A 21,534-nucleotide genomic window follows, 5' to 3' on the forward strand; every position below is an offset into this window, starting at 1 on the left:
CAACCTATCTTTCCCCTTGCCTACAAAGCTAGGAGACAGAAACAGCAACAGCTTCCCCAGCCAGTTTGTTTTTTAAAAAGCAGATGAGGCACGAGTGAAAAACCAACCGGGACCAATTTTATCTAACAGAATTGGAAAGTAGAAAAAGTCAGGCGGTGGCTCCATTCCTAGATGGCAGCTGCGTCAAGTGCTTTACAATCATCTGACATTTCCAGAGACTGGAGTGTCCGTAGGGAGAAGTTGAGAGATAAGGCAACCTGTAGAAGTGGGGAGGGAGTTTGCAGCCAGTTCCCCAGTCCCCCTCAGTCTGGGGTCTTTGCCCCTGTGCTCTTTTCCCAATGTCACTCTGCATGGGTTTGACCGCAGCAAGTTTGGCAGGTGATGCTTCTACCATCCCCATAATAAATGCACACGTGGTACAATCTGGAAGAGAAAGAAGCAAATTTAATTAGCTGCATGCCACCTGATTCTGCTTACGAAGCAGTAGCACACCCCCATGACTATTTTTTTTTACCTTTTGGTTGTTACTCAGCTTTCTTTAACTTTTCTTTTCGTGGCACAAGTACTTTCCGCATGTAAGGCATTGCAAACAGTAATGTGAAGAACACCATGTGGCCTAGGAAATAAATAGACTTGTATACCTAGAAGGAGAGAATGAGGACGCGAGAGTTAAGACATGCTACTGCTGACAATAAGGGGAGGGAGGGGAAGTCCTCTTTCCCAATGGATTAGACTTCTTCAGTACCTTGAGCCACTTTTCCAAACTGAAGAGGCAAAATGGCACCAGAGAATATCCCATGAACATCCAGTGGACAGCTTGCTGAATCACGTAGAAGAAAGGCCGCAAGATAGTGGTCGAGGCCATGGCAGCCAGAGGTGGACTGTCGTGTACTAGGTCAATAAGCTGTAACAAGAAGAACTTGGTCTCCATGGCTAGGCTCAGACAACACCAAACCTTACTTTGTACTAACAGCAATTAAGAACCCACACCATAGTTTGAGCTTCCACTGACTGGACAGGTCTTAACTGTTTTTCTGATTTCTGTTTGTTCACTACTAGAATCCAATGAGCAGCAGCTCTTAAGGTGGGACAGCAGCCCCAGCTGTGGCTTGTCAGTGGTCTTAAAAGTGGTCAGTAAACCCCTCAAAAAGCTACTTTGTGGGCAGGCTTGAGTTGAGACAACATGAGCCAGAGTTTTGTGTGGTCTAAAACCAGACTGCGTATGAAACAGGGATGGGGAAACTGCAGACCTCCAGCTGCTGCTGGACTACAACCCCTGCCCATCCGCTATGCTGGGCATGAGCTGGGAGTCAACAAAAATATAGGATGAGCACAGACACCCTAGCCTGGTCTACAGAATTAGATTTCACCGAAGGGACATGTATAATAAATTGACTGCTTAATATTGCTGTCAACCTATAGCCCCCAATCTTAAATCGGTTTGATTCATTGCCTTTTACGAAAGCCAAAGACTTAGGCTTGAGTACTCTAGTGAGAAGAAAACATTTTCTTTCATTCTTCAGTTTAGAACACAAAAGATAGCCTGAAAAACCAAAACCCAACATGTCCCTTTGTAAAACTGATGCTGCTCACTTAGGAATCACACAAGGAAGAAGTCAACTAACCTCCAATTCAGAAACTTCATTCCACATCCTTCCTGGCAATCTGGTGTAACCAATTTATAGGATCTGATGGAGGACTTTCCAAGAAAGCCAGAGTACCTTGATCAAGGTGTGCTGCCACCTCCTGCTGCCATACCAAAGCTGGGTGAGGCCCTGGATTTTTGGGGCTGAGGCCTGAAGGCTCTGACAGGGTCCTAGAGTCCTCCCATCTCCTTCCCCAAGTCTAGTTAGCACTTTAGGGAGTAGGCGGGAGGGCTTTAAGACCCTGCCAGAGCCTTGTGCCTCTTTTCCTAAGTCTCTGGGAAGGCAGCGACTTTGGGAAGAGGGCTGGGAGGGGACATCAAAACTTTGGCCTCACTTCCCACCTCCAGTGAAATAAGGCTGTGTGCAGCCCATGGCTTCTGTGTTGAAGCACTTTTGCAGCCCACTTGGTATGAAAAGTTGGGCCGCCCTGACCTAGAGGCTGACTTTAGCAACAGTCCTACTAACACCACCCATTTAAAGCTCCTCACCTGTCTCTCAACGATGACGATGAGGAACTCCATTTGGAAGCACACCAAGTATCCACAGTGCAGACCATGCCAGATAGCCAGGAAAAGCAAGGACAGTGCTTGAGATAATAACTTGTTCCCCAGGAATTTCAACCGCTTATAAATGTAGCTGTGGATGGAAAACAATAAATCCTTTCAGTTGCCAGTCCTGAAGGCATTAATCACCATTTAGTTTTCTCAAGAAAAGAAACAATGTCATCTCCAAAAGGTAATGGTGCTTTCATCAAGCTTTGGTTTGGTTTGGTTTTTTGCTGCAGGAGGCTCAAACAGCAAAAGAAAAAGGTTTTAAACCAGCACTTAAAAACACTGGTGGGCTCTGGTTCAAAGTTATCTTTCTCCATGTAGCAGAAATAATTTGATCTCAATTTTATGGAAATAGCTGGTTTTAGTTAGATTGGGGTGGGGGCACTGGGAAAACAGATTAATTAGATGCTAAGAATCAAACTTGGTATGTATGCTTTGGTACTGCGCTATGGCTTTCTTTATATACAAGATTTCTGTGCAAGTTAGATCTATTGCTATAGACTGCCATGGTGATCACTTCTAACCTCTTAATTAGCTAACTTAACATAATTTGTGTTCTGTAAATTGGATTTGCTGTGACAACCTTCATATAGCTTTTATTTTACTGCATGCATTTTTTTCTTTATTGGACTGGTTTCTAAAAGATATGGAGAATGCTTTTCATCTGGGGAAATACAAACATCATTTGCCCACAAGAAAACCCTCAAGTTGAACAACTTACATTCTGGCTTAATTTCTCAATGAACAGTTCTTGGGGCTCAAACTTTGTGTGGAATCCATTTCCACTATCATAGGCATGCAGCGGATATTTTCTATTTCATGTGTAAAAGCACTTTCTTGACTGGTGCTGTACAATTCCCAGAGTAGCCAAGGTGGTAGTCAACTACGGTTTACTCAGAGCAGACTGAGTGAAATTAACGAAAGTGACTAAATTAGGTCCATTCATTTCGTCTCCTCTGAGTAAAACCTATTTGAATACCACCCAGGGTATTAAAAATCACAATCCCACCAGCTCCAAACGTTACCAGCTTGTAATTCATAATAGGACTTCATCAAGCCAATTTGCAAGATAAGGATAGTTGCATAGTCGTCACCACTCCAGGTGATGTAAAGAAGGAAAAATGGGTTGAGGATGAACACCTTGCTCTGAAGAAGGTAGTCGTGTGAATCTACTGTGGAGCAGCTGGATTATGCACAAAGGCATTAGGTGAGGCATGGTGAACCTGTGGCCCCTTCAAATGTTGTTCAACTCCCAATTGGTAGTACCCTAGACAGCATTGCTAGGAGCCACACCGTGTGGCAACATCTGAAGGGCCACAGGTTTCCCCATCCCAGAGATTTTTTTATGCATGCTGGGAAGGTGCACGGTGCTTTTGTGCCTTGCTGAGGCTAAGCAGGTCTCAGGCTTGCTCACTTCCTGGTTGGGAGACCGCCAAAGAAGCCTTCTATATTACACCTAGAGTTCCATGGGCAAAGAATGGTGGGTATACATTTATTAAGTAAGATTGCTTTACTTAGTAGTAAATCTAATCAAGAAATAAATCCTACTGATGTGCAAATATGGTTAAAACAGACAATTAAAACAATGTACAACAATAAATTTTGAAACAATGTGCAACAATAAACTATCCCAGGGAGTTGACTGAGAGTCACCCATGGAACTGAGTTTGGGGATTTTCATGCTGGGCTGCTTTGAGTTGGGCGATGGTCTGCGCCTACAGATTTGTACACAGAATCTGGCGACCATCCAGGTCTTCTTCTGATCTTTGCCTAACAGCAAAAGGTCAAATTTTTGCTTTTGCGGGAGGCCGGCGAGCCTCACCAGTAGGGGATCAATGAACTTACTATGTGCCTCTTCGTAAAAGGGACATTTAAAGAACAAGTGTTCTGGGCTTCCTATGTCTCCCAATGGACAGGTGCAAAGTCTCTGGGCATAGGGGACTTTTCTAAAGGCTCCATCCAGGACCGGCGAGGGGAGAGCTGCGCTTCTGGCGAGTGTAAAGGCCCTTCTTGCATTTCTAGATACAAGAAAGAAGAGATATGCTGCCGGTGCGGCTATATATCTCTCGATTTCTCCAATTTTATAGTCGAGGCACTTTGCGCACCTTTCGCAGTCCTGTTGTCTCTCGGCATCTAATATTCTTTGCCTGACCGTGGCTTTTGCCTGGCCCAAGCCCAGACTTAGAAGGGCTTGAGGGGCAAAACCCAGTTTCTGGAGGGTGTACAGAACTGCAGTCTGCCAGCCTGACTGGTACTGGTCGCAGAGGATCAGTGGGGCTATCCCTCGGGGGAGCAGATTCAATGTCAGCCATTATAGTAGTATAAATCCTACTGAGTTCAAACAAGGAGACTTACTAAATTGGGCTAATTGTGAGCACAGAAGCCCTGTCCTTGCCCACTGGTATTTCTACTGATTTCCCTTAAGCTCTGGATATATGCTTTTTTTAAAAATTAAACACTGCTCACATTTCAAAAGTGGGCCAAGGTAGTAAACACAAAAAAAATAGATAGCCTCAGGACTTTTTCTGGTCTTGTACAAAAGGCTACCTCCTCTCTATCCAGGTTTGGTGACAACTGTTCTGCAGAAAAGCTATCAGCATTGCTCACCGAGCCACCCAGGCGTTGGTGTTAGTGTTGAAGGAGGCAATGGTGCCTGTAAAATAAGGGGTTGTCTCGAATAGCCAGACTTTCATGTTGGCACAAGCATCCCACTTTGGCCTCCCCTTTTCATCCTTTCCATTGTAGCCGAGTCCCGTGATGATGCAGACTCCTTCCTGCAACGAAACCGGCGAAGATTAAGAAGCTGTCTTGACACAGCTTGGCCTTACTCAACAGGCGACAGGGGTTTGGCAGGCCAAGTTTAGCTTCCAGGCTTACCGTGACCAGCCAGCAGGTAACATACTTATAGAGCATCGTCTTGCCCCAGATCAATATATAAACGCAGCGGAACCAGAAGGGTTGTTCCTGCAGGAAAGAAAAAAATCTGTGAGGTATGTTAAATCCTGGGTTAACTAGCCCTCAGTTTGGGGACCTGGTCTTGTTTCTTAGATTTATTAATAATAAATAATAGAGGATCCCTATCCCCACCCCAATGCGACTAATTTTGACAGCAGCAACAAGCAATAAAAAGGTTGACACAGTACTGGGGTAGGTTAAGCCCAGTGCCCGGATAAGGTTGCAAATTGCCCTGTCCCTGGTCATTTGCAGGGATCAGCCAAGGTGGGCAGTCTGTATACTTGCAATGTGCACTTTTAGCCATATTAATATTATACGACTCTGGGGTTGCTGAGTTCATCTCGCTTTATTGGTCGAGGGAGCCGGCATACAGCTTCCGGGTCATGTGGCCAGCATGAATAAGCCGCTTCTGGCGAACCAGAGCAGCGCACGGAAACGCTGTTTACCTTCCCGCTGGAGTGGTACCTATTGATCTACTTGCACTTTGACGTGCTTTCGAACTGCTAGGTTGGCAGGAGCAGGGACCGAGCAACGGGAGCTCACCCCGTCGCGGGGATTCGAACCGCTGACCTTTTGATCGGCAAGCCCTAGGCTCTGTGGTTTAGCCCACATACAAATACTCTAGCAATAATAATAATAATAATTACTAATACTATTCTTCCTGGAGTTGCTGCTCTTTCTCCTCCAAGCCCTTCTTACCAGGTAAGCATCTGAGACAAGGTATTCCTCAGGGATGTATGGGGCCACGACAGTGTAGACTACCATGAAGAAGAGGCCCAAGCCCAGGCGCTTTAGGGCAGGCACAAAGCTGAAATGAACGTTGGGGAGCGGGGGGGGGGGTAGACAGAGAGAGAGGAAATCAGTCATCCAGCGGTGCACTATTTCAGAACAAAGAGAAAGTGGACTGTGGCTCAAATGGACAGTGTTATGTGCTTTTAATTACAATGACTACCCTGGAACCCTGGAGAACCTGAAATCTTGGGCCCTGCACATGAGTTTGTAATATTTTGCTTGACCCAATAAAGTTACAGCCCTTACATGGATTCTGGAATCACCACCATGAGGAAGCTGGAATGCCCCACACCCCGCAATGTTTGGAGTCTTGATTAGTAGCGCCAGGAAATGGACAAGAATACTCCAGGCAATGGGAAGCGGGGCGAGGAAAATTACCTGTTGGGTCTTTGGCCTGGAACGTCAGTCAACTCGCCTCTTGTCAGCTTGTGATATTGTGTCATGGAGAACTGTGGCCCCACCATGAAAGCACCATAGAAATACACGAAGCCAGTGACTTCCAGTAAAGTAGGAACTCCCCGAACAGCAAACTGTCGTTGTTCAGGAGTGAGAGCCTGCTGTAGAAAAATAATAAAGACACCAACAACGGCATCAGCACCCATGAATTTGCTTTTCCTTGCATGCATGAGATTTTTTGTTAGTCTTAAAGCTGCCTAACTCACTTGCTCTAAATGCCTTGAAGAACAAGATCCACCATTAGGAATCCCAAAGGTCAATCATGGACAGAAATCTCTAGGTTCATAGCATGCTTTGTAGTGCCGTTCATAATCCTAATAGCGAACTGTTCTGGTATTTGCTTTCCTAAGGACTTGTCAACTGCAACTTTTTCTGGCTTTGTTCCCTGGAGTTCTAGAAATGGAAGCAGGGACTGGCACAGAAGAAGCCATGATAAGCTCAAGGGCACAGTAACAGATAGCATTTCTCTACCCAATCCTCCCTAACATCCTCAAATGAACTAACCCCCACTCCCACCCACATATGTCCAAACTTGAAGAAATAGTTCTTGATAGACCTGAAACCATGAGGTTTTTGCAAAGGAGCGGGAGGATACGACGTCAGCATTTGCACCAACTTTATTTGTTATTTTTTCCCCTTAAGTCATCACTCTATTATCTGTAATCTTTGCCTCAGGCCTGTGGCCTGTTTAAAAGAAACTTCATTTAAAAGAGCCCTTCATTTTTCTGGCCTTCTTCCCAGCAGTCCTTATGCACAAAAGCAAAGGCATGGAGTCCTGCCCTCCCCCTCGAATCATGATCTGGATACTGCTGTTGACAGGTGTGAGTGGATTAATGCTTCATAGGTGTTTCAGCATATTCAACGTCCCAGCTGACCGCCCCCTCAGACTGGAAGTTTAAAGTCATCTGCTCATGGGCCAAGTTTATCAAGTCTCACTTGGGTTGGATGAAGCACATTTTCTGCTCAGCCCCAAGGATAACTTTAAAATAAGAAAGTGAGTTGTGGGTCTGTGTAGTGTTAGGGTGATCAAAATGGCTTAGGAATTTTGGCCCCATTTTCTTTGTAGCCAGGGCTTTGTAAGTCTGCCAGCTTTGTTTGCTTCTTGGACCTTTTCTGCTTTCACTGCCTCATCTTTCAAATACAGTCGTACCTTGGAAGTCAAACGCCTTGCGCTCCCAAACCCAGAAGTGATTGTTCTAGTTTGCGAACGTTCTTTGGAACCTGAACGTCAGTCGCGGCTTCTGATTGGCTACAGGAGCTTCCTGCGGCTAATTGGAAGCCACGCCTTGGTTCCTGAACGTTTTGGAAGTCAAACGGACTTCAGGAACGGATTCCGTTCGACTTCCGAGGTACCACTGTATCTGTAACTTTTTGATTCTCTTAACAAGCCTGACCTTTGACTTCTTATACCAGATTTTTCCTCTCTGCTTGTTTGTACAAGTGTTTGGAATTTAGAGGTTCCCTCATAACCTGTTTGAGAAGTGGACGGTTTCTACCCTGGAAGGAACACTTTCCTGGGTACCCAGCCTGCTCCCCAGGACCCTTTCCTAATTGTTACAGCCTTTATCTCCACTAACTCCCCTGAACACAATCCCGTTGAGAGGAATGGGGGAAAGAAAATGATTCCATTTCACTCACCACTTCCTTTCTGCCATCATAGTAATCAATGACCAAACCTAGGGGTAGAAAGAGATACCAATATAATCAAGGAGGCCAACGCTATACAAAAAGTCAGCCCACCGAATGGCCTGAAAAACCCAATGTTGCAGGTCAGTGAGTATGAACCAGATTACTATCTGCTTGAGAGGCCACTGGAAGCCCCATGTAATCTGCCCTGGGATTTCCCAATACAGTCGTAGCTTGGTTCTTGAACGGAATCCGTTCCGGAAGTCTGCTCCGACTTCCAAAACGTTCGGAAACCAAAGTGTGCCCTGCAGCCAATCGGAAGCCATGGAAGCCCCATCAGACATTCGGCTTCCAAAAATAGTTCGCAAACCGGAACAGTCACTTCCGAGTTTGTCAGCATTCAGGAGCCAAAATGTTTGAGCCACAAGGCGTTCGCAAACCAAGGCACGACTGTACACGTTTTAAAACAGCAACATATCTGGACCGTAGGAGGGAAGCACGACGATGGAACAGAACTGGATGAGCAAAATTGCTTACCTATCAGCTTGAGAGTCAAGACACAGTGTGGCATGGTCCATTTGATGTCATAGCTCTCTGTGGCAGTGAAGAAATAGCCGGCCATCAGATATATCTGAAAGACATTAGCCGTGAGGATAAACCACTGCTTCCTCTATCTGCCTTCCCGCCCCCACTCCCCGGGCCCCTGCTCAGCTCTTGCTGGGCAGAGCAAAAGACAGCAAGATCAGAATCTCAGAGAGGAACTCAGAAGGAACAGGTTTACCATCTGAAAGCAGAAGGAAGTGCAGACGGCAGTGACTGTGCGGCCCATGAGCCTCAGTATGAGAAACTGAACGAAGACACATATGAGGGAGTGACAGAACTGCGGCCCTGAGGAGGTAAATGTGAGACAATTAGAAACTGCAAGGAAAAGCAACATCGCCCCCCCACCCCCACTCTGGTACTCACTGGTCGGGCAGCCATCTTCTCAGCCCCCCTTACCAAAGTTGAAGTAGGCAACCGAGAGCCCCGTTAGCGTGTTGTACAGGTGTATGAGGTAGAGCTCTTTCTGGAAAAGGAAATAGCGCTGGAACAAGGCAAAAGGGTATCCTATAGGGAAAGAACAGGAAGACAGATCAGTCCAGGCGAACACAAACAGATTCTATAAAAGCATTCCCTTTTGATTATTCTACTATCCAGGGGACGCAGATGTTGCACCAAATTGACCATTTAGGACTCACATTAGCTAAATAAGACTTTACTGTGAGCTCATGGCTATCTTCTAGACTCAGCCCATTCTGTAAGGAGGAACAGGGAAGGGTTTTTTTCTGGGGGGCGCAGGGGTACACATACCCCAAAATGTTTTGTGAATTAAGTTTGTACTCATTGAGGGGCAGTATTTCAATATGAGTAGAAAATGAGAGAACCCATAAACATTTTTTTTTTGGAGGAAAAAAGCAAAATTAAAACCCCCAAAAGAGGCAGATAAAATTTTATAAAGACTTCAAACCATACAAAAATTATGACAGCATTTTTAAATGAGCACCAGTTCTCAATGACAAGAGAACTACATCAGATGTCCAACACTATGTAATGATCAGAGAAAAAATAAACTTAGACACTCTTTGGAAGTAGAAACCCTGGAAAACTGCATCAATCTTCTAACAGACCCACCAAGGTTAATCCTGATAAAGATCTGCCCCATGGAGACAGAAAAAAATCACCACCCACTGAGTCAGTTTTAACTGGGCTGTTGGCAATGGCTGAGTAACCTTGGTTTCTCCACACACCCAGAATACTCTCCAGGCATGCTAATGCTGCTAAGTGTGATGGTGTGATCTTCAGAGTGGTATACAAATTTAATAAATAATGATAATAATAAAATGTTCTTTTAGCACAACTCACTGTGATGCTGCCACATCTTTCTCTCTGTACTCAACAATTTAAAATGACTAAGAAACAGAGCTTTGGAAGAAGACTGGGCGAAGCTTTGGCTGATACTCTAAACACACCTTTACTTTTTTTCAGTTCAGTCCTACGGAGGAAGAACTAAAGTGCTGCATTTGGAGGCACTGTTGCAGAAGCGGCAAAACTTGCTACCCCCACCCGCCCCCATGACCTGGATGTTGGTGAGCTGGAGTTCACCAAGAACCCGTGATGAGTTGCAATGTATTCTAGGGTGCAGAGAGACCGAAATGCCATGTGCCGTCCCCAAGAACCCTTGTGAATTAAAATCACACACGTCTCATTCCAAAACGCCGACGATAAACTTACCAGTAAAATTTCCTCGGTCGACTATTTCGTATTTAGGCAGTTCACTGATTACACAAGTTTTACTCTCTCTAACGTTTTGTAAGTCTGCATCAAGACCTTCAACGCTCTGAACTGCAACGCAGTTCTAACCAAGAGCCCCCCCTTGCCTCACCTCTGCTCTCTCCCCCCCAATTCATGACTGACAGTTGCACATTTCAGTCAGTTGCACAATGAACTAGATTCTAGTAAGTGTAATCTACCCCACAAGCCATATTTTTACCATTGCTCTCCAGTACAACCAGCCATGCTATAAATATTACCTAGTAACCAAGTGACACTGTAATTGGATCTCACACTCCTTTCCCCTGAAGAAGTGGTTTATTTATGAGCCTCCTAGAGAGCTTTCTGGATTATTTTAATATCAGATATATAGCACAGCTACAACTTCTCTTGCATTTACCCTCATACCAATCCTGTGAGGTTGTACTCCACTTTTTTGTTTGTTTTGAAATTAAAGAAACACATTGACAAATACACAGGTTTATAGCCCAAAGGCTTCAAGCCTCAAGGTTCAGATCTTCCTACTCTCCACCTCAGGTTTAATGATTTACTAATGGAATCAAAGGTTCAAATCCCATTAGTCTTGTTCTGTGCCACCTAATCCTTTTAGCAGAATTAGCAGCAGCCCACATTCTTGGGAGCTTTTAGACTGCAGATACTCAGTAGATTTTTAAAAAAGAAAGTGAGATGAATCATGACACACCAATTTAGCACACTTGCACCTCTGGTGAAACAAGTTTCTGAAGCACTGTAGAAATCTGCAAAACCTTAGTTTCCCAGTAATGATTGCAGGATAAAAAGAAGTAAGTTGGTGAGTGCTTATTTCCAAGAGCACCCTGAGCTGCAAGGGCTGCCACACTTCAACTTTCCTGGAAAGCGGAAGACAAACTAATGCCGGTCTTCAGCCACAGATGCACTGCTTCTCTTCTCTCAAACTAAAAAAAACAACTAGCTATCAAGATCCAGGACCAAGCAGTAATTTTTAAGGGATAAATTCACACACAAGTGTTCTGGTACGCAATGTGGGCTATTGTCCTTATGACACCCCTTGCCAATGCAATGATGTCATTAATCACGGGCACTGTTCACTCCACACTTATCTTTGCAGCCATAAAAGCAAGGCGTTCCAAAAGAAATGCTGATTCTCAGAATGCTCCTGACTACAGGAGGTATGTGGCAAAGTTCTTGGCAAAGTTGACGACGTAGAGCAACCATAAATTAACAGTCTCTGAATACCATGAAGCTGAGTCATGATTCCAACGTACTCATAATACCAGAGGCTTTGCCTAGGAGCTTGATGAAGAAAAAGCAGGTAGTTATTTACACAGAGCACTGGACCAGGAGGAGATCTTACTAGCACCTTCCCTGTCCACTCCCATTAGATCTTCAGTAAGGTCCGTCTCTGGGTTCCCTTCTACTGGAGATGTGACCGACATCCAGCTGGGGACTGGCCCTTCCTGGCTGTGGCCACCCAACAGTGGGCTGCTCTCCTCAAGGAGGCTGACCTGGTGCCTCCTTTGAAATCATTTCAGCAGCAAGCAGAGGCTATTTTCCAGGCTTCTTAGCCCAATCAGTTTTTGTCTCGGCTGGTGATTTGTTGCTACCTTCTTATATTTTTAGAGTGCCTTCATACATTTTAAATGTTTTATTGGATTTTGTATTATAGTACCGTAAGTCACCCTTGGAATTATTTGAGAAGCAGGGCAGAAATTCCTGTAATTAAAAATAAGATAAGAGGGATCAATGTCTGCGGGAATTATCCCGTCGAGGCCCTATCTGATACAGTTCGGAGCTGCACCAGCGGTACGTGACAATGGGGTTTGCACAGAACTCCCCAATCAAATGTACGCCGTGTGTCAAATTTGTATTTCTCCTATTCTGATCCCTTTCTTAGTGACCCCAAACTGCCCCCTCAGCTTCTCTCCTGGCATGGCCATCCCTGACCTCAACATGTATCCAAAAGAATGTTATATAGTCCAACATTAGACTTCCTGAGGACCTGGCAATGCTCACCTGGGAAGGGCCATCTGTCTGTGGTACAGCACAGGTGTTGCAAGCTGAATGTCCCAGGTTCTATTTCCAGCCCCTCCAGTAAAAACATCTCAGGCTCCTGCACTAGGAAATATCACTCTCTTTCCAACACCCTGGGAAGTTGATGCCAATCAGAGTGAGCAGTACTGGTCTAATAAACCAATGACCCAACTCAGGATCATAGAATCGTAGAGCCTGAGGATAATCTAGTCCAGCCGTCTGTAATACAGGAATGTGCTGCTGTCCTGTATGGGGATTAAACCTGCAACCTTGGCATTGTTAGCACCAGTCTAACCAACTGAGCTATCAGTAGCAAACCCTTCCTCTCAGGGACAGGCTGTGGAACGAGCACACAGTCAAAAGTGAGTTGATGGAAACATAGCAGACTTTGTGCACTGCGAATTTTGTTTGCATCCAACCTTTGTGAGAGGTACAGAATGCTGATATCATAGTATCACTAGACAGCTGAGAACAAAAGCCCCAAATGCTGGGCATCAAGACAGCCGACATGCTAGTGCTGAAGGCTAACTTTCCACTTCAAGTACCAAAAGAGTACTAGAGAAAGGTTACCAGACGTCCCCGTTTCCCAGGGACAGTCCCCGGATTTACAAATCAGTCCCCATACAAAATCCACTGAAGTTGAAAAGTGTCCCCGGATTCATTGAAAAACCTGGTAACCTTATAGTAGAGGGCCAAAAACACAACTGGCAAATGAATACAGAAACTATGATATGGAAGATTGGGACAGTTAAGAAGCTAGCTGGAGACCTGACATGGAAAAATCAGAAGTACTACATAGTAAATGAATGCATTCATTCGGTAAAAATGTGAGGAGCATGATCAGACAGTGGTGTCTTCCTGTAGATCTTACACATTGCCCATTGACATAAATGCACTTTTAATCCAACGCTCACCTGAGTAAAGCTGCCTCCAATAAGGTGTGGTGCTGAAAGCACAGGTGAAGCTAGGGCAAGATCCAATTACGATACAGCTCATGCCATATAGGATTGCATTTGCAGAATTAATGACTGTACAGGGCATTTTGTAAAGTGCTGTAGCGTATGCTTACTAGGAGTTCCATGTGCCCAGTGGCTCCTGAGTGGGCACCTTGAAGTACAACCACCTTGCCTGGCAGAGAGATAGTGAACTGTCTGTTTACAGACAAGGGAACAGTCACAGTGCCCCACATATGCAGCCCTGCAAAGCCGTTACCTTAGCATAACTTAAAGGCAATGGAGCTGGGTAGGGCTGAGCAGTGTTTCCCAACTTGGGGGCCATATGGCCCCCTGGGGCCCCCAGGATATTCCAAGGGGGCCACAAGATAAAATCGCACAAATTGGGGGAGGCATAGCACGAGCCTAGGGGGCCACAGAGGGAAGTGAGAAGTGAAGAGGGGGAAATCATTATTTTTTAAAATCCTGATTGAATGGCTATCCGCTTGGCCACTCACAAGCGCGTAAGGGGCAGCCCACCAGGGCCTAATACTCCTTTATGCCACGTGTGTTTTCTTGGAGTTGTCCTGGTTTGTTTCCAGTGGGAGAGGGCAATCGCTGAGGCTCCCGTTTTGACCAGTAGAGCTTGCGATCCAGAACTCCCAGCTCAGGTGTGGTGGCGATGGGTAGGGCTAGGAGAGCCAGGGCTGCTTGTTGCTGCTGCCGGTGCGGGACCTGGTGGCAGCCTGGGCCTGACTCTGCAAGGTGCGGGGTGCAATCCACCGTCTAGACGAGGGGGATCTGATGCTGCTGACTTGCATCTGGTAAATGTCTACTCAGAAGAAAGCTGCACTGAATTCAGTGGACCTTACTCCCAGGTAAGTGTGTTTGGGGCTGCAGTGTTTTATCTAGGCAGCCAGGGCACCTCCGGATGACAAGATCTTTTTGCACCAGGACAGTGAAGCCTTTTAAAATTCTCCCATATACAGTGGTGCCTCGCAAGACGAAATTAATTCGTTCCGTGAGGCTCTTCGTATAGTGGTTTTTTCATCTTGCGAAGCAAGCCCATTGACAGCTTAGCGGATTAGCGCTATTAGCGGTTTAGCGGCTTTTAGCGATCAGCTGTTAAGCGGCTTAGGAAAAGGGGGAGGAAGGGAAAAAAAACCCGAAGGAACTTGCAAGACTTTTTCGTCTTGCGAAGCAAGCCCATAGGGAAATTCGTTTTGCGAAGCGTCTCCAAAACAGAAAACCCTTTCGTCTAGCGGGTTTTCCGTCTTGTGAGGCGTTCGTCTTGCGGGGCACCACTGTATGCAGAACTCCCCGTGCGCCTTTTAGACTATATCTGTAGCCCCCCCCCTCGTGTCAAATAACTGGGGTCAAATAATCATTGTTTACTTTTTATAATTCACAGAAGATGGATCTCCTTCGGGAGGTTCTGGACTCTGCTTCCTTGGAGGTTTCTAAGCAGGGGTTGGGTGGCCATCTGTCATGGATGCTTTAGCTGAGTTTCCTACATAGCAGTGGGATGGACTAGAAAGATGACCCTTGGGGTCCCTTCCAGCTCCATGAGTCTATGTTCTTTTGCTTCAACAATATTTCATTATGTTCCTTTCATTTTATGTAATTGTATTTTGTATCAATTATCAAAATTATAAATAAAACTTGTTCTATTTACAAACAAAACATTTAAATAGCTACCTTTCTACTGGTAGGATGGGGGGACACGTGGGCATAGCCAGGATTTCTGTTGGGGGGACGCAGAACCTCAGATTTGTATTGATTTTTACTTATTGGAGGAGGAGCAGTTGTCCCCCTTGGCTACGCCCATGGGGGGCACAGGAAGGAAACAAGGTTGGAAGGAGGCCACGGTTGGGAAACACTGGGGTAGGGAACAGAAGGCAAGAGACAGGGCAGGTGGAGCAGCTCTGGTAAGTGGAGAAGGAGATAGGCCATAACACACACCATCACTAATCTTATAAACAAGACTGATGTAACCAGCATCAGTTACACAAGATTGATGTAACCAGCATCAGATACATCTGAGATAGACAGGCTATTTTATCTTTGTAAGGAACACAAGAGTAGGGTGCACACTTCAAAACAGATACAGATAAAAAAAAGCTTAAAAAATGATTGGCCTAGATTTAAAACACGTCCAAGTGTTTTTTCTTTCTAATATTTATTCTGTCAATCCCTTTAAGTCTCCTCTCACTCTGTTCATAAAAGCATGGCGCATGGATAGAAATGGCAAAAGTTATTGCGGGAATGAACTATTCTGCACTGACCAGAAGGGAATAGCCCACAAAAGAAGGGCTCTGCATCAAGCCTTAGTGGGAAGAAACTGCTGACAGGTGTCAGGGGTTAGGAGAAATCTGGTGCCCCAATGAGAAGAAAAAGAGGGCAAGAAGCTTGTTTGGGAAAGAAGTCGGTGGATACTTGTCTTCTTTCATTCCATTACCTGATAAGGCAGAGGTGGGTACCTGTCCCCCTCCAGATGTTACTGGACTCCCATCAGCCTCAAGAAGCATGGTGAATAGTCACAGGTGTTGGGAATAGTAGGACCACATCTGGAGGACCACAAGTTAATTATTCCCTGACCTAAGGAATGAGAGTGTGGCGGTGCAAGTGACATGCTGATCATGGTCACAGGCTCTGGCACTGGTCACTGTGGGTTTGGCAAACTGGGAGGTTCTGTAAGAGGAGACTGGTTCCAGTTTCATTTACAAAATCATCCCAGAATACCTGCAAGTGAGGATCAAGAGAAAGAAATTAGTAAGAGCCTCCTGAAATTAGCAATAATGTTCTTGGCCATCAAAGTGAGGAAGGAATTGTGTGGCTCAAGAAAGATGTGCTGCATTTTGACAATGCTCAACCTCTGGAGTGCAGTACATTTACACAATACTTCTCACGTGAGATCAGTTGATAGCAAGATCAGCAGATCTGCCTCGCCCTACTCAATAATTAACAGTGACCCAACTTTCCCACATGATCCTGTTAGTTAAGACAGCCACACCTTAGCAGAGTTCCCAGTCAGGTCTGGATGTTTCTCCACAGTATGTGCAATGCAAACCTTTTAATTATAGACATGTGGTCTCTAATGGGGAAATCAGGTGCACACTGAAAATGCTACGTATTAAAATTCAAAGCATCCTAAGGAATACACTACTCTCATACTCCAGTTATGGGCACATTAGGCATTAGGAATGAAGTCCCCTAATTAAACAGAATTTACAGTTATCTAGTTGTGCATGGGACGCAGGTGGCGCTGTGGGTTAAAGCCTCAGTGCCTAGAACTAGCCGATCGAAAGGTCGGCGGTTCGAATCCCTGTGGCGGGGTGCGCTCCCGCTGCTCGGTCCCAGCGCCTGCCAACCTAGCAGTTCGAAAGCACCTCCGGGTGCAAGTAGATAAATAGGGACCGCTTACCAGCGGGAAGGTAAACGGCGTTTCCGTGTGCGGCTCTGGCTCGCCAGAGCAGCGATGTCACGCTGGCCACGTGACCCGGAAGTGTCTCCGGACAGCGCTGGCCCCTGGCCTCTTAAGTGAGATGGGCGCACAACCCCAGAGTCTGTCAAGACTGGCCCGTACGGGCAGGGGTACCTTTACCTTTACCTAGTTGTGCATAGGAACATGGCCTTGCTGCCAATCTTATGCATGTTTATTTGTAAGCGACTTCAATACGTGTTGCTTCCTAATAAAGGTTGAAGCCTCATTAAACTAGCAAGACTTCTGAGAAAACACACACGATCATGCTTGGTCTAAACTGAGACTAAGGCATGTGGAAAATTTAAACCAAAGTAGTTGGTTTTTAGAAGTGAGAGAGACCATAAATAGGTTCCTAGAGCATTGCTTCATTGGAAGTATCACCACTATCCTGTTTGAAAGCACAGTGGTTCCATCTTGGAGTATTACCACCTCAGGTTTCCCCCACAGAGGTCTTTACATAAACCCAGAGCTAGTTTTCATTTGCACAATTAAGATACAGTCCTCCTAGTTAAACTGAACACAGTCAGTTATCTTTTTCCTTTGATATGCATTCCTAAACATCTAAAAACCAAAACATTTTAAAATTAAGCCTGGTGATAAAAGGTAAAGGTAAAGGTACCCCTGCCCATATGGGCCAGTTTTGCCAGACTCTAGGGTTGTGCGCTCATCTCACACCGGGAGCCAGCGCTGTCCCCAGACACTTCCGGGTCACGTGGCTAGCGTGACAAAGCTGCATCTGTCAAGCCAGCGCAGCACGGAATGCCGTTTACCTTCCCGCTGGTAAGCGGTCCCTATTTATCTACTTGCACCCGGGGGTGCTTTCGAACTGCTAGGTGGGCAGGAGCTGGGAATGAGCAACGGGAGCGCACCCCGCCGCGGGGATTCGAACCGCCGACCATGTGATCGGCAAGTCCTAGGCGCTGAGGTTTTACCCACAGCGCCACCCGGGTCCCTAAGCCTGGTGATAGTGATTCATATTTAGCTGACCAGGTCTCCCTGGAAGAAAGAGAGTCCATCATCCACATTTCAGAATGCCAAGAGATCCAAAGGAACACAGAAAAAGACTAACATTCTAACGTTGCAGCTCTGAATTGAGGGACTGGGAATCTTTTACCCTGGGAAAACACACACAAAACTGCAAAGATGGCTTCTGTGGAACACAGATATGCTTTCCTCTTAGCTTTGTGCCACCAAAACGTATATTAACCATGAGAGCTGGAGAGAGATAAAGAACACATGCAGGTTCTTGCCATAGCAGTGCCTCTCCAAGCCGTCTGGCTAGCTGGCTTTAGGAGGAAATTTGAGATGTCCTGTAATTGTTCACTTCTAATGCCAAGTTTGATTCATGCCCCAACGTACAGATCCTTATGCACAGCAGCAGATGGCACACACAAATTCAATGGCGTAAAGAAGGTATACACTTTCCTGCCAAAGAGAGGACTACGGGTGAATGGGGTATCCGTTTTAGGTGAATTAGACTTAGAAGAGTGTCAGAATTCAGAAAAACCACCCTAAGCCAACCAGATCCATTGTAAAGGCTGTTGGGAAGCCACAAATCCAAAACATAGCTATGACTCATCCTTTACTTTCAAGCCTGCCTATCAATCTCCATGTGGTGCCATGAGCCCAGCAATGTGCAGCACTCAACATGGTGCCCCCACAATCTTCACTGATGCTTGGAGACATAACCTTTCTTTCATCTAAAAATAACCTGGAATCCTTCCGCCCTTTCTTTTCTTGTGTTGTGCTGGACTTGGAATAGGGCAGTCAGAACTAGAAATTCTCCAGCCCTAACTACGTCTACTTAGAAATATGTCAATGGAAGTATGCTTAGAACTGTGTCACAGGTTACAACTCCAGCACTACTCATTTTATGACATGCATATGTGCTCCCAGGTCACTCATACTGTATATTTTTCTGCCCTAGACTTGAGCTGCAGGCAGACCACCAGGAGTTTCACGCAGCAGCTGTAGCCAGAGGGTGATTGCTGATTCAGAAGGCAGGCAGCTGAACTCATGCACCTTTAAGAACTGCACAGAACATTTGTAAAGTAACTGCACCTGTTTCTGCTTCCTTCTTCTCCGCAGTCATGAAAAAAGGAAAGGAGCCATGCTGCCCTTATTCAGTGCTCACTGCTCTAACTCTTAATGGCAGATCAGTGCTAATTTCACACACCTGTACGCAAGGAGTGATTGCAGATTAGGAGTGGCTAACCTAAGATCCTCCAGATGTTGAACTCTTAACTCCCATTAGCTCCAGTTAGCAAAGCTCAGGGGATGATGGGAATTGTTGTTGGTTTTGGTCTGCCAAACCACTAAGTTAGCAGCACCGAAGCAGCCTTCCTGGGGCGCAAGCCTGGGCAGTGTGTATGGAGGTCCTGGGTTGCCCAAACGAGAAGACTCCCCTCTCAGCCTTGCTGATATGGTCCAAAGGAAAACAAAGCAATACATTTGGCACCAGCTTGGCTGCAGGAGTTGCTGAAATGAAGTGTACTAGGCACCATCCAACTGTCTCGGGAACTCCACTCTGGATTCGTGGGGTTTACCCCTTAGCCTTTTCATCTCCTGAAGATGTCCTGCAAGGCAGCTGAGGTTTAGGATCAGAGTTTTCCTTCTCCTAGATGGGCTACCTTTCCCGGCTGACAAGCTCCATCTGCCCCTCAATTCCCTCTACGGCATGTGCAGAAACTGCCTACTTGACCACTGGACCCACCATTGGTTTCATCTGCTCAGTCCGCCGGAGCCTGTCTTCGCATGCAGGGGAAGTCCCTAACTCGCCAAGAATTTGAGACCCATCAACTGCCCTCACCTGGTTTAGCCAGCCAGTTGAAGCCATTTCCCGGGGTGTGGCTGCTGTGACATGCCAACAGCTTCTAGGAGTCACAGGTGAGAACTGAGTGCAGGGTGAGGATCAAAGGTGGACAGGACAAACTACCCCAGAAGGAGCATGATGTGTCCCCCAGCAGAGGTACTACCCCTCCCCTAGCACACCATGTGCAACATCTCGAGGCCTAGAGGTTTGCCACTTTTGCCATACATGTAATGAAGGACGGTAGGGTTCCCATGGCTTTGACAGCTATGTAAAACAAACAGCAGAGTTCTGCAGGACTCTTAAGACTAGCTGATTTATTACAGCATAAGCTTTTATGGATTCCGAGAGAGAAGACTGGTATGTGAAACCCACTGCATAGGACTCAGAAAAGACACTGCTTAACTCAAATTCTGTCTTCTACACAGTTATTAAAAGTAGGTAAGTCTTGCTGTCCCCTTCCTTGGCAGACAGTCAGTCAACTTGCTGATCCCAATCTCTATGGCAGACATCTGTAACAAAGGCTATGGAGGTCAGTATATATACAAGAATAGCCTTGCTAGAGCAAAGAGAAGAACCTTTCCCTGTTTCGAAGGGACCAGCCACATGCTTTTAAGAAGCCCCCACAGAAGGGCAGCCCACCATTTCCTGTTTTCTCTCTTTCTCACACACACTACAACTCCAATTTAGGATCAGCAGCCTTATGGTAAACCAGACTATTTCTCCATGCAGCCCTCAGTGGCCTACTGAGAGGAAGTGGCTCCCCAGCAGAGTTCTTTCCCAGCACCTGCTCCTCAAGATTTATTCTTATAACTGTACTTGTAATACAATTAAGATCCTCCAGATGCCACGGGCTACCAAAAAAACCCAACACCCCCCCCCACTTCCTCTGCATGTAAACCACATGCTACAGGCTCCCTCCCAGTTTTCCCAGGAAGTGCATTTCAGAGAATATGCGGGTTATTATAATAATTCTGTTTATTCCTACCCCGCTCCCCCCCCCCGACAGGGGCTCAAGGCGGCTTGTAGACGAAAATAGGAACAGCGGGACCATGTGCAGGAAGGAGGACTGGGCTTTTGGCGGGGGTGGCTCTATCCCTGGCGCCACAGGTGAGCTGCTCCACGCGGAGAAGGGTCCGCCTGTCCCCCTCCATGCCAGACACGTGTGCGCGGGGTACGTGGGAATGGGGTGTCCCGCCCGCAAGCCACGACCCGCTCCCCTCCCTCCCTCCCTCGCGCAGCACCACCACCCGCCCCGTCCCTTACCCACCCATGAAAATGGACAGGATGAGGCGCAGCGCCTGCTCCGAAGTGCCCAGCGAGCTCGCCACCTCCGCCAGGCTGGTGGCTATGTGGAAACCGGCCCCGCCGCCGCCCTCGTCCGCCATCTTCTCCGCCCGCCCGACTGGACCCGCTCTGGTGACCCCTCTCGACGCCCGGCAACGGCACTGGCAGCACCGGCGGCGGCGGCGCGGCGGCCCCCTCACCCAAGCCCCGCCCCCCCCGCGGCGCCCCGCCTCTCAGGCCTATTGGCCTCCGGGCTGCCAGCTCCCGCGCCTCATTGGCTAGCAGGTGGCAGGGGGCGGAGCGAGCGGCTCCGAAGCGTAACTGAGGCAAAGGTTACTCACGCCTCCCCGCCCCCCACCCCACGCGAGAGGGCGGCGTCTCGGAGTGGGAGGGGGAGGAGGGAGGGGGAAGCCGTTTCCTATTGGGGAGGAAGGGCGGCGTCCCGAGCGCGAGGCGGATCCCCGCTTCTCATTGGCTGGCTTCAGACAGGAGAGACCCAGGGAGGGAGGGGGGACGGAGGAGGAGGCGTTGCCGGGGTTACTGTCGGGCGCGAGGAAGGGGCGGGCGCGGCCTTTGGCTCTGGCTCTGTCCCTGTGGGCTGGCATTGCACGTTCAGACGTTGAAAAAAAGAATCCCCGTCTATCATCCACACCCG

The 21,534-nt window shown here is 47.0% G+C and overlaps 1 protein-coding gene and 1 long non-coding RNA gene across 4 annotated transcripts in view; both read right to left on the bottom strand.

Moving 5' to 3' along the window:
• Positions 1-21,534, bottom strand: part of LOC309360446 — a 359,212-nt gene that overhangs the window by 180,230 nt on the left and 157,448 nt on the right. The window lies entirely within an intron of this gene.
• On the bottom strand, positions 96-21,037 carry LPCAT3 (lysophosphatidylcholine acyltransferase 3). Of its 3 annotated transcripts, none has more exons than XM_081894442.1 (13): positions 20,863-21,037; positions 9,026-9,133; positions 8,808-8,914; positions 8,564-8,657; positions 8,039-8,076; positions 6,323-6,501; positions 5,852-5,960; positions 5,075-5,161; positions 4,805-4,971; positions 2,135-2,282; positions 746-904; positions 515-641; positions 96-423 (listed from the first exon to the last, which is right to left on the bottom strand). In XM_081894442.1, exons 1-12 carry the CDS (start codon positions 20,978-20,980, stop codon positions 525-527), a joined length of 1,431 nt encoding a protein of 476 aa, XP_081750568.1. In that variant the 5' UTR covers positions 20,981-21,037; the 3' UTR covers positions 96-423; positions 515-524. The 3 variants fall into 3 exon arrangements, with proteins under 3 accessions (XP_081750568.1, XP_081750569.1, XP_081750570.1); XM_081894443.1 differs by lacking the exon at positions 20,863-21,037 and adding an exon at positions 15,758-15,938; XM_081894444.1 differs by lacking the exon at positions 20,863-21,037 and having other exon boundaries at positions 8,993-9,133.

Source organism: Podarcis melisellensis (assembly GCF_964234715.1).
Source record: "Podarcis melisellensis genome assembly, chromosome: 17".
In the NCBI taxonomy this organism is placed as follows: domain Eukaryota; kingdom Metazoa; phylum Chordata; class Lepidosauria; order Squamata; family Lacertidae; genus Podarcis; species Podarcis melisellensis.

Bases quoted from the DNA above. Each gene is read 5' to 3' on its own strand.
- LPCAT3 (XM_081894442.1), bottom strand. From the start codon at position 20,980: ATGGCGGACGAGGGCGGCGGCGGGGCCGGTTTCCACATAGCCACCAGC. The intron at 8,658-8,807 runs GTAAACCTGTTC...AATGTCTTTCAG, and splicing joins CTTCCTTCTGCTTTCAGATG to ATATATCTGATGGCCGGCTA. The intron at 5,961-6,322 runs GTAATTTTCCTC...CGTTCATTTCAG, and splicing joins CCAGGCCAAAGACCCAACAG to CTTTGTGCCTGCCCTAAAGC.